The following is a 13614-nucleotide window of genomic DNA, read 5'->3' on the forward strand; positions in this document are numbered from 1 at the left end:
TTTCAGAACGCTTTTCTTGCTATTGACAGTCTTCAGTCAGGTTTGCGTCTGCACCAGGAAATACCATACAATTTAAAATCTGGTTTCGAAAACTCTGTTCCAAATTTATATTATTCTTTCGTGATTCTTAAGCAAGGTGCTGGCGATGATTACATTATGCTCTGTGGGAAATTCTATCAGGTGGCTTCCACTTTCATCTCTTCCACCTAGCCTTTGTGTTCTTACTGTTTTCGTGTACCTGCTACCGTATCACATTTTAAATTTTTGTCTCGCTTAACTGTCTGAATAATCTCTTTTATCGTACATTGTTTCAATGTGTTAGGGGATAGTGAACAATCATGAACGGTAGTCATGAAATCTGTTTATGTTGAAATGAGAAAACATGAATAATGAAATACGTGAAAGAGTACATTGTACAGAAAATGAAAAATTGGTATGTCTTCACCCAACTTCGTCTTTCCTTCATGTAGGTGTAAGATTCAAACACACCGGTCGTTTCGGTGGGTCCCAGCCCGTACCTCAGTGGCTGTCCGTCATTGGCTACCGCTAGCGTCTGCCGCTTCCAGGTGGGAACGCCAATTCCGCGAGCCGCCGCGTCAACGCGGAAAACACTTGCCGCTGCCGTTGCCGCACGCCGCGCTGCCGCGCGCTAGTGGGAACCGGCCTTTACGCCTCGCCTGCGGCCGTCAACACCGACATTAGACTTGATGACTGGAAACGTGTTGCCTGGTCGGACGAGTCTCGTTTCAAATTGTATCGAGCGCATGGACATGTACGGGTATGGAGACAACCTCATGAATCAATGGATCCTGCATGTTAGCAGGAGACTGTTCAAACTGGTGGAGGCTCTGCAATGGTGTGGGGCGTGAGCAGATGGAGTGATATGAGACCCCTGATAAGTCTAGACATGTACGTAAGCATCCTGTCAGATCACCTGCATCCATTCATGTCCATTGTGCGTTCCGACGGACTGGGGCAATTCCAGTACGACAATGCTACAGAGTGGCTCCAGGAAGACTCTTCTGAGTTTAAACACTTCCGCTGGCCACCAATTGTCCCTATGCGGCGCGGCACGCTACTTTTCTACCGTCCTGCCAGTGTCCAGCAATGTTCATTTGTCTACCTAAAAGCTGTAGTAGAAAATACTGGACCACTACTGTCTGTTGCAGGTCGCAACATACATAGAATTGTCCGGTTAACGGGATGTGGCTAGCTACTGAAATAAAATGTTTAACTTGGCAATGTAAATTTTCAGGTGTATTTTTACGATAAAGATCACAGTTAATACTGCCAAGTCCGTACTAAGTGGCAACACAATGTAAAGTTCACACGCACACCACAATCACACACGTAGCCAGTTTATGGTATTTACACCCGTTACCGAGGTTAATAGAGTTCACCGGATCGTTTAGTTATGAAAATGCTTACTCAAATGCTGTGCGCTCTGCTCTACACGTAATACCCGTTCCAGTCTTAGATCGCACAACACGCCACGCGGTTTTAACTAACAGTCAAAAGCAATAATTTTGAAATTCCACACTACTTCCACTATACCGTTCACTTAAATACACTTAGTACTACTTCGCGAACTCGTAATTAGCATTTTTCCGCGATTTTACAGTACTTTCGACGGAGCTGCTTTCAATGAGATGTTACTAGTTCGAACCCTCAGCCCCGACCCCCCTAGATCACACCAAAGGCTCTGATCCCAGCATAGATTGGCGCGAGCCTGTATTTTTCTGATTGGCTGATATCACAAACAGCAAATCAGGTTGCAGTATTATCCCGCGCTAACCCGCGCTTTACTTCAACAACCAATCATAGTAAAACATTTCTTTCTATGGCAATTGCTAAATAAATAAATTTAGAAAAGTATCAAATATAAAATTACTCCTTCTGAAATTACCGATTAATTTGTGTTCTACTCACAATTTATTAGTACCATAAACTGACTGCACATTTAATTATAGTAAATCCCTGTATAGTTTAACTGGTACTTCGTGAATAAACAAAATTTTCCATTTACTTCTGTTCTTCTTCACTCATACAACACTCACACTGCTAATTACTACACATATAAAACAATTATAATTATGCAAATACATTAAATATTAGCCAAACATAACTTTACAACATTGTTTTGACTACGACTGCTAGCACTACCCGTCAACTGCTGACCTCCGCCGCCTACTAGTACAACTACGTGCAGCTCTGTAACTCAGGTCCATGTCAGCTGGTGACATCTGTCGATGACTCATGCCTATAACGATATCGTCCTAACAAGCGACAGGAGCGATGCCAAGGCGCTACGCCTCACCTAGACATCAACATTATTGAGCATATCTGGAATGCCCTGAAACGTGCTGTTACACCCCCTCGTACTCTTACGGATTTATGGATATTCCTGCAGGGTTCGTGGTGTCAGTTCCCTCCAGCACTACTTCAGATATTAGTCGAGTCCATGCCACGTAGTGTTGCGGCCCTTCTTCGTGCTCGCGGGGGCTGTACACGATATTAGGCAGGTGTACCAGTTTCTTTGCCTCTTCAGTGTATTTCTGCGCCGATTTCGCTACGTCTTGGACTTCTTAGGTCGTGAACTCAGCGTATCCCGGACTTACAGGAACGTGTGTTCGTTTCCCTGTGCTTTGGTATTCTCACCGGAGCGAGTGAAGATAAACAGTCTACCTACGCCACACGGTATAGAAAACTACGAGTCGGAGGGTAGGTTGTAAGAAGCTCGAAAAATAGAAGGAAAGCTAAAAAATCCGAAAAGGCAAATACAAAGGCTGAATCTATATGTAGTGGAAGTCAGTCAGTTCCAGTGGCAGACACTACGAGAGAGACGTTGTGTATGAGGATGTGGTTTGCTGTCAGAACTCCGTGAGTGTACTTTGCTAGAAGAGTCAATCAGTGTATTGCTTACACCTAAGTATATCTCGCGAAAATAGAGTGAAGGTAAAATCGGAGATATTCGAGCCCACACCGAAGATGTCAACATTCGTTGTCCCCGATAACTATTCGCGACTGGAGCTGGAAAGGCGGGAGGTCATACACAATGTACACTCCGCCACACCATACGGTGACTTGTCCAGTAAAGATCCACGAGGGTGACTCCAAAGAAATGCACACTATTTTTGTAAAAATACAGTTTCCATTCTGCATGTGTGAAAGTTTTACAATGTGTAGATACATCCTTCCGGCTTGTTTTCAAACTTAGTTCAACCTGTTCCCGTGAGTGGCACCATCACAGCATGTCTTCAAGATGGCTGCTACACTTGACGTTCGTCAGAAGCAACGTGCTGTCATAGAATTCCTGTGCTGTGAAAACGAGACAGTGGGAAACATCCACAGGATGTTGAATAAGGTGTATGGAGATGATGATGTCGATCGCAGTACAGTTAGTCGGTGGGCAAGCAGGTTACGTGATGAAAGCGGGCACGACAATATTGAGGATTGTCCTCGCAGCGGCAGGCCTCGTACTGCACACTCCAGACAATGTGCAGAGAGTTAACGAATTGGTGACTGCTGACAGACGCATCACAGTGAACAAATTGTCACGCTACGTTGGGATAGGGGAAGGAAGTGTTTGCAGAATACTGAAAGTGTTGGCGTTAAAAAAGGTTTGTGCCAGGTGGGTTCCCAGGATGTTGACAGTGGCTCACAAAGAAACGAAAAACGGTATGCAGGAACTTTTCGAACAGTACGAGAATGGTGGAGATGAATTTCTTGGAAGAATTGTGACAGGTGATGAAACATGGCTCCATCATTTTTCACCAGAGACGAAGAGGAAATCAATGGAGTGGCATCATGCAAATTCACCCAAGAAAAAAAATTCAAAACCACACCTTCTGCTGGAAAAGTTATGGCTACGGTGTTTTTCGATTCCGAAGGACTCTTGCTTGTGGACATCATGCCAAGTGGAACCACCATAAATCCTGATGCATATGTGACGACACTGAACAAACTTCAAGCTCCACTGAGTCGTGTTCGACATCAGTAAAAAAGCAGGATGTTTTGCTGCTGCACGACAATGCACGGCCACAGGTCAGTCAAAAACCATGGAAGCGATCACAAAACTCGGATGGACAACAGTGAAACACCTGCTTTACAGTCCTGACCTGGCACCATGTGACTAACATGTCTTTGGGAAACTGAAAGACTCTCTTCGTGGAACAAGGTTTGAAGATGATGACTCCCTTGTGCACACTGCCAAACAGTGGCTCCAACAGGTTGGTCCAGAATTTTACCGTGCGGGTATACAGCCGCTGGTTCCAAGATGGCGTAAGGCAGTTGGAAATTATGTGGAGAAATGAAAATGTTGTTCCTAAAAGATGTATCTACACACTGTAAAACTTTCAAACATGTAGAATAAAAGATGGATTTAAAAAAAAAATAGTGTGCATTTCTTTTGGAGTGACCCTCGTACATTCTCAGCAGTCGCCTACTCCCAGCCTTAAGCACGGCGAGACCGCCCTCTGGTTACGGGCGGGTGGTGGGTGTAGGTAAATGGAAATGAGCGTTTGGCGTCATTGGCCGGGAGCCCCGTTGCGGGGCAGGTCCGGCCACCTTGCTTCAGGTCTTACTACATTCGACGCCACATTGGGCGTCCTGCGCGCCGGATGGGGATGAAATGATGATGAGGACAACACAACACCCAATCCCTGAGCGGAGAAAATCCCCGACCCAGTCGGGAATTGAACACGACCCCTTTAGGACAGCATGTCCGTCACGCTGACCATTCAGCTATTGGGGCGGACGTGGGTGTATGTGAGCGCGTAGGAGGAGTTGTGCAGACCGCGCCGCGTTAGCCCCGCTGCTGTGCATCTGTCTCTCTTCGAGAGCCGTCTTCCCATTGCCTTCCGGCTGTTTCTGAAACGATATCGCAATCTTTCACGTTGCTCAGAAGTAACCGTAGCTACAAATGCTGATTTAGGAAAGCTACACAAAACTTATGTTAGGAAGGACGATCGAGAGTTTGAATTGGGCCTAAACTACTTCTGTCAGAAAGTTCTACGCCTTTGCTAACTTCTTGTAGTCGAATCAACTGTTCATCGAAAGTAGAGATTTACTGCAGCAGATATCCTTTGAGCACTGTACATTTGTCCTGCTATATTTTTTGTATACACAATGGATACGAAAATTATGCTCTGTCGTACAGATTCTAGTCCAGTTAAATCTCTAGCAGAATGTTCTTCTTTCTGTTCCACAGAAACCGACAGCGGGAAACAGATACAAAGTGTTCAAAAATGTGTGTGAAATCTTATGGGACTTAACTGCTAAGGTCATCAGTCCCTAAGCTTACACACTACTTAACCTAAATTATCCAAAGGACAGACACACACACCCATGCCCGCCGGGACCAGCCGCACAGTCCAGGACTGCAGCGCCTGAGACCAGATACAAAGTGTCACAAACCTCACACAGTGTACGCATTCGGTTAACAATTACAGTACAAGTAGGCCGCGAAGGATTTGCATACTGACATTAATTCGTATAGTATCAGCACTGTGACCACATTTTCTTTCTTTTATGCCCTCAATGTCCTAAAGCTGTCATATGGAGGCGCGCCCCTCAGAAAAATCTGCGATATTATTTTTAAAAAAGCGGGCATACTGTGCTATTGAGACGTAGTAGCTTCCCCAACTGCTGAAATTTTAATGGGCCCAATTTGGAGGAGGAAATGAGTTACTCGTACAAACTGACAGGCATTCCTCATGACAAAGTGCAACTAAACACAAGTATTTCGGCCACGGGGAATCATCAAACACGTCGCCCGTGTTAGGAGCGGTAACGATTAAAATAGGCAGTGCCTGGACTAGCTAGAGCTCGAAACAACTTGGAACTGTGGACTTGGAGCAAATGTAGCAAAGGCTACAAACGCGACACGTAGCGCATACAGCAACTTTTAAAGTTGATTATACGTACTGATGTAAGTAGCCAATCTGAAGCTGCTATAAAGTAATGAGGGAGCTTTTTTTGTTTTGGCTCACTATCGACATTTCATAACTTCCTGATGTAACCAGCATATGTTGCTGTATAAATGCGTTACCTACCAATTTCAGAGGATGTTATTCATCTCCGGTAGGTCGCACTCTTATCTATTCTACTACACAATTATGAGTGTAAAGAACATTCGATACGGCATTCTCCGCCGGGAAAAATCCTTAGATAAATACAACTGGAAAGAAGAAAGATGGCCGGCCGGAGTGGCCAAGCGGTTAAAGGCGCTACAGTCTGGACCCGCGCGACTGCTACGGTCGCAGGTTCGAATCCTGCCTCGGGCATGGGTGTGTGTGATGTCCTTAGGTTAGTTAGGTTTAAGTAGTTCTTAGTTCTAGGGGACTAATGACCTTAGAAGTTAAGTCCCATAGTGCTCAGAGCCATTTGAACCATTTTTTTGAAGAAAGGTGATCACATTACCTTTCTGTGCACATAAGTTGTGCTAAAGTGATCGAAACTAGGAGCGCAACGAAGAGCGTCAACAAAAGCGAGGCAGGAACAAAAATCTGTAGATGGTAATCTCGCCGAGAAAGACTGAAGGGCCACAGCATTAGCTGCTACGTCACATCCCTGTCGGGCACAGAAATAACAGTGTCCGGTAATGTCTTCAATAAATCTAATGTATCGAAAAAGTGACTTATCAGTTATTTCTGAATGTCAAAGAACTTGAAACAGCCAGAGAGTTCTCCAGAATCAACACCAGAGAGGACATTTTATGCTTTACAGCACTTGAGCCTTCTGCAGATCGTCCGCTAAATAATGATTGAAAACAGGATCAAGACATACGAAGACGTAAAACTTGTACGTGTAGCTAGAACGAAACCCGTGATACGGGAACGGTAAGTTAGTGGCACACTAACGTTGTCGTACAAAGATGGTGATGACTTTGTAAGTAGGCTATTTAGGTTTCAATGTTGATAACGCCACGTAGCGCTCTGTATGAAAATCTCTGACTGTGCTGTGTGCAGTCTGTGGCTAGTTGGCATTGTTGAAATATTCTCTATTGTAGTGGTGTGCAGTTGGATGTGAACAGCGTATAGCGTTGCGCAGTTGGAGGTGAGCCGCCAGCAGTGGTAGATGTGGGGAGAGAGATGGCAGAATTTTAAGAGCGGACGATCTGGACGAGTGTCCGCCAGAAAGAGTAAATTTGTAAGACTGGATGTCATGAACTGATATATATATATATATGATGACTTTTGAACATTATTAAGGTAAATACATTGTTTGTTCTGTATCAAAATCTTTCATTTGCTAACTATGCCTATCAGTAGTTAGTGCCTTCAGTAGTTAGAATCCTTTATTTAGCTGGCAGTATTGGCGCTCGCTGTATTTGCAGTAGTTCGAGAAACGAAGATTTTTGTGAGGTAAGTGATTCATGAAAGGTATAGGTTATTGTTAGTCAGGGCCATTCTTTTGTAGGGATTATTGAAAGTCAGATTGCGTTGCGCTAAAAATATTGTGTGTCAGTTTAGTGTTGATGAGAATAAGTAAAGAGAGTAATGTCTGAGTACGTTCAGTTTTGCTCAGCTGTTTGAAAATCAAATAACGTAAGAGGTTTATCAGGACAATCATTCATAAATTTTTCTAAGGGGAGATTTCAACTTGAAACTAAGTGAATAGAGACAACAGAGAGGAGTCTGACGGCTGTTATTGCTGCTTGAGGAACAGCGTTAAGCTGGAAGAACACACATACCCACAGAGAGAGAAAGAGAGAGAGAGAGAGAGAGAGAGAGAGAGATGTGTGCACAAAGGTGAGTTCAAAGATTGATTTTAGGCACAGAAGACGAGCTGAACCTTGCGGGTAGTATATCGCAGGTATATTGTTAACAAAGTTTTGAATATTAAAATGGGAATACTAGCCACAAACCAACTTCAGTAAATCGCCATAAGCAGAAATTATCTTCTGGCACCATGGGCTGTTGCTAGATGATTATTTTGCAGTACAGAGATCGACAGCCCTCTGAATAATCATCACCTTCGTTTGTCAGATAAGAATTCGACTATCCGCTGATTCTGCCACCGCACTTAACAATAGATACACCAGCTTCGCCTGAGATTCAGGAAAAATATAAGAGTTTTAATCGCCATTTTTTAAAACAATTCTGCCTCGTGATGGTCCTCATGAAGGCGTAGAGGGAGGGTAAGAGTGACAATGCGAGACTAAAAGGCCAAAACGGAACCTAAATGTAATCGAGTTGTTGGAAGACTGTAAGACCAGGAGTTCTCCAACGAAAAGTGTCAGTGTGTTTAACGATCTGACTAACGCCAGTACCGCACCTTGCGCCAGGCTGCTGCGAATGAAGACACCACAGCATTCGGCTGCGCGACCCACCTTGAGATGCGCTCCTCGCTTTCCGATTCTCCATGGCTGGCGGCCGCTCTCAGCTCTGGCGGCGTTTCTTCCGTTACACGGGAGCTGCCGCTGCAGCATTATCAGCGTGTCACACTCTGAAGATTACGCGCAAGGCCCCATACAGCTAAAAAACAGGACTCGTTACATCACACTGCGCAGTCATAAAGGTTACACGCATCTTGACGCAGAAAACCCCCCGGCCAGAAGGCAGGAAGTACAGAAGTATTCCTCAGTTAAGACCTACATGAAATAAGCCCATATTTTTTACTGTGGTTTTCCTACCTTGTCACAAAATTTTGAATAAAGTGTCAGGAGCGAGTCTGAAGCAAAAACGAGTTTATTTTTATACACAACAAACCTATTGCATACGTTTAAGCAGACAGGCACATACTCTAGTCAAGGATACCCTAAGTAGTGTCAAATAATACATATTAACATCGAACCGTTCATAAATTATCATTTCGTTCATTTATATGAGTTATAAGATGAACAGCGATTAAAGAGAAACAAGGAAAATGAAGTGCAGTCGAATTAAGGGAATTACATTAGGAAATCAAGACACTAAACGCAATAAGCGAATTTTGTTGTTTGAGCAGCAAAATATCTGACGACGACAGACGTACGGAGAATATTAAAATGTATCCGCCAGAATAAACCTTTTCTGAAAGATAAAAACAGTTACATTTAAGTGCTAGGAAGACTTTTCTGAGAGTATTTGTGCTACACGGAAGTGAAAACATTCTCTTACTGCCCTTCTAATGCATCTGGCTTACATTAGTATATCCTACAATGAAGGAACTTGCTACGAATTTCCACACGCGTCGGTAGTTAATGGCGTTAATCTTGTCGTGATGGACTGACTGCACGGAATGGGAATAGCTTGAAAGTAAGACGATAGCAAACGTCAGAGGAGAAACTACCTGACAGACTAAGACTGTGTTTCAGACCGTGATTCGAACCTGGGACTTCTGACTTAACGCCACGTGCAACTGCTCTGTTGACTCAAGAGTCGAAGCACGACTCTGGAAATTTCAGGTGTGGTTAGTCCTCACACAGCAGAAACTTTCTGTAACTGAAATAAGTATTTGATTTTATTGGTCTTAAGTTCCTGTTCTGTCCATAATAGTATTTACGTAAATGAAATAATGTCTTGTTCATTTTCTACTATCTATACAAGTTATAGAGTCACCCGCCGAGCTTTTCTGTCTGTATGTGAAGGCTAATCTCAGAAATGCTGCAGGGATTTTCATAGGGTTTTTAATAAAAGGTAGACCGATTAACGGGAAAACATAACGTATTACCTCTACGGCAGACGGCACAAATACACTACTGGCCATTAAAATTGCTACACCAAGAAGAAATGCAGATAATAAACGGATGATATTCAATGAACAAATATATTATACTAGAACTGACATGTGATTACATTTTCACGCAATTTGGGTGCATAGATCCTGAGAAATCAGTACCCAGAACAACCACCTCCGGTCGTAATAACGGCCTTGATACGCCTGGGCATTGAGTCAAACAGAGCTTGGATGGCGTGTATAGGTACAGCTGCCCATGCAGCTTCAACTCGATACCACAGTTCATCAAGAATAGTGACTGGCGTATTGTGACGAGCCTGTTGCTCGGCCACCATTGACCAAACGTCCAGACGTTTTCAATTGGTGAGAGATCTGGAGAATGTGCTGCCCAGGGCAGCAGTCGAACATTTCCTGTATCCAGAAAGGCCCGTACAGGACCTGCAACATGCGGTCGTGCATTATCCTGCTGAAATGTAGGGTTTCGCAGGGATCGAATGAAGGGTAGAGCCACGGGTCGTAACACATCAGAAATGTAACGTCCGCTGTTCAAAGTGCCGTCAATGAGCACAAGAGGTGACCGAGACGTGTAAACAATGGCACCCCATACCATCACGCCGGGTGATACGCCAGTATGGCGATGACGAATACAAGCTTCCAATGTGCGTTCACCGCGAAGTCGCCAAACACGGATGCGACCATCATGATGCTGTAAACAGACCCTGGATTCATCCGAAAAAATGACGTTTTGTCATTCGTGCACCCAGGTTCGTAGTTGAGTACACCGTCACAGGCGCTCCTGTCTGTGGTGCAGCGTCAAGGGTAACCGCAGCCATGGTCTCCGAGCTGATAGTCCATGCTGCTGCAACCGTCATCGAACTGTTCGTGCAGACGGTTGTTGTCTTGCAAACGTCCCCATCTGTTGACTCAGGGATCGAGACGTGGCTGCACGATCCGTTACAGCCATGCGGATAAGATACCTGTCATCTCGATTGCTAGTGATACGAGGCCGTTGGGATCCAGCACGGCGTTCCGTATTACCCTCCGGAAACCACCGATTCCATATCCTGCTAACAGTCATTGGATCTCGACCAATGCGATCAGCAATGTCGCGACACGATAAACCGCAATCGCGATAGGCTACAATCCGACCTTTATCAAAGCCGGAAACGTGATGGTACGCATTTCTCCTCCTTACACGAGGCATCAAAACAACTTTTCACCAGGCAACGCCGGTCAACTGCTGTTGGTGTATGAGAAATCGGTTGGAAACTTTCTTCATGTCAGCACGTTGTAGGTGTCGCTACCGGCGCCAACCTTGTGTGAATGCTCTGAAAAGCTAATTATTTGCATATCACAGCATCTTCTTCCTGTCGGTTAAATTTCGCGTCTGTAGCACGTCATCTTCGTGGTGTAGCAATTTTAATGGCCAGTAGTGTACTTCGTGCTACCCGCGTGAAGCCAGGACCAGGCGCTAGTAATTACCGCAGCATTTTAAAAAAGCTGTGTTGTAGTTTCGTGCCAGTGTGTGAAAACTTCTTTTCTTGGCAGGCGGCTCCATAACGAGGTTCAAAAAACATAGCACTTCCTTATATGACTCCAGAACTAAAAATCAACATTTCTAAGTCATGTTTTGCACCTGTAACTTGTACTTTGAACTTTTTAATTTTACTTATTAAGTGTACGTTATTACTTACGGCATTAATTTTTATGGTATGCCAGATTCTAATACTGTCGCCCATACGCATGTACACCTCTGGAACATATTTAAATTTCTTTCCAGTACGACCGATAAAATGGAAGTATTAGCGATTATTGACATTTTTCTTCTAGATCCAGCTTGTCCAAGATCAATAATTTCTCTCAGGTATCGCTGCCGCCTTGCTAAAACTATGTTTAAATCATTTTTCATGTAAAATTAAGCAACGTAATTCAAGTACAGTTAGTTTCTACATACTGAGTAAATTACAAATTGTCTGAGACTTCTGGGACTCTCTCTTCCTCCTATTTCGATCACAACGTTTTCCAAATGTAGGTAAATTATTTACTTTGCAAACGTCAGCTGGTGTAGAGAGAGCTTGTCAACTACTACTTCAGCAGTTTGGAACTACAACCACTATTGTTGTTGGTGTCCATGTTACAAATACTATCTAAAAGTACACAAAAATAACGTTTCCATCCGCCATTCATATATTTTAGTTGTTATAAAAGATTACCGATTACAGCGTTCAGTTAACTGCAGTAGTCATTATTTTATTTGTCATATCTAGTTCGTATTTAAACGTAAACTCAGTCCAAAGGCCATCGGTACCGACCGACCGCCGCGCTATCCCCTGCCAACGGCGACACTGGATGCTGTATGTGGGGGCGTGCAGTCAGCACACTGCTCTCCCAGCCTTTGGTCAGTTTTCGTGAGTGGTAGGGTAAAGCCAGTATGAGCGCATATTGTTAGTGTTGGTTGCATACGTTCAGGGGCAAACTTGATTGATTCATGACCCTCTCCTCCTCCCCGTAACCTATTGTTCTGCTAATTAATTTATGACCACCTGGGGTTGATATATAGCTCCCTGGGGATAACACTAGTCTGCATGGTATCAGATGATTGAAATTTAATGGGTGTTTTTAACTCCATTTCTTATCCTGATTCCAGGACTCTACTTAGTTATTTTCTAAAATGTACTATGGAAGTGGGTGCATTTTAAGGACTTGGATAGGGAAATTTTTACTCTACAGACTTGTAAGCCATTCTGTTGGCACAACTGGACTAGATGTTTGTTTTTCTGTTGTTTGCAAGTTAAATGAATGCACTAGTATATCTTGCAGAGCAGTGATTGGTGTGTTTTTCATGTGGGAAGGCAGTTTTATGTATAACTTTTCTTCGAGAGATGTTCTTTATTTTATTTTACTTTTGTGAAATATCTCTTCTATGTGTGATAATGTCGATTCGCAAATGTATGGAAAATCCTGATATTTTCTGTTGCATTTGTGGAAACTTCACAGTGCTTAAGCAATGAACAGACATAAGAGGCGCTTATTTTAAAGTTAAACTTGGAGACCAGGACAAGGTATGGGCGCCAAAGAAGGTTTGCTGTTATTGTGTTAAGAGTTTGAGGTTATGGACTAAGGGAAAGAAATCATGCATATCATTTGCAACTGATACGGTTTGGAGGGAGCCGAAAGACCACCTTAATGACTTCTACTTCTGTTTAGTCAACGTTCAGGGATGCTGTGCGAAAAATAAGGAAGACATCACGTACGCAAATATTCCTTATGCCATTAGGTCCATTCCACATGGAGAGGACCTGCCTGCCCCTTTCCCTCCAGTTGATTTTGAAAACAGAGGTCCAGATGGTCCCGAAAGTGATGCTGCCGAAGATGATATTGGCAGTAATGATCATAACTCCAAACCTCCACACGATGTAACGCCACAACAGTTCTCCCAGTGTAAACTTAACGATCTAGTACGAGATCTGAATCTGCCTAAGGAGTCTGCCGAATTACTGGCGTCTCCGCTAAAAAGTAAGAACCTTCTGACACCAGAATAAAAAGTTTTCATGGTGCAGACACAGGGAGAAAGAACTAGTTCCTCTGTTCTAACATTAAAATTATTTAATTTGTTGCAGTAATGCAAGTTAATGCAGTTCTAAGGAATTGAGCATGATTCTAATCAGTGGAGACATTTTTTAGACTCATCAAAGAGGAGCCTCAAGGATGTGTTTCTTCATAATGGGAATATTTATGGATCCCTTCCTGTGGCTCCTTCAGTTCTAATGAAAGACATTTGAGAACCATGAGGTACCGTTAATAAGTATTAAATAAGAGGAACACGCGCAGTTTATCTGTGGTGATTTCAGAGTTATAGGACTACTATTAAAATGCGCGTCATTTACGACGGCGGCCGAGATTAGGTTCGTTCTGCGCATCTGACGTCACAAAACATAGCCAATGAACAGAGAA

The 13614-nt window shown here is 43.6% G+C and overlaps 1 protein-coding gene across 2 annotated transcripts in view; it reads right to left on the reverse strand.

Moving 5' to 3' along the window:
* Window positions 1-13614, reverse strand: part of LOC126263006 (synaptic vesicle glycoprotein 2C-like) — a 429984-nt gene that overhangs the window by 295887 nt on the left and 120483 nt on the right. Inside the window, exon 1 of one of the 2 annotated variants that reach the window (XM_049959968.1) lies at window positions 8333-8403. The exons of the other annotated variant lie outside the window; for it this stretch is intronic. Within the exon in view, the coding sequence (XP_049815925.1) occupies window positions 8333-8366 (34 nt within the window). The 5' untranslated portion in view covers window positions 8367-8403. Of the gene's footprint in view, window positions 1-8332; window positions 8404-13614 lie in introns of those variants that run through there. 2 annotated transcript variants of the gene reach the window in all.

Source organism: Schistocerca nitens, chromosome 6 (genome assembly GCF_023898315.1).
Source record: "Schistocerca nitens isolate TAMUIC-IGC-003100 chromosome 6, iqSchNite1.1, whole genome shotgun sequence".
In the NCBI taxonomy this organism is placed as follows: domain Eukaryota; kingdom Metazoa; phylum Arthropoda; class Insecta; order Orthoptera; family Acrididae; genus Schistocerca; species Schistocerca nitens.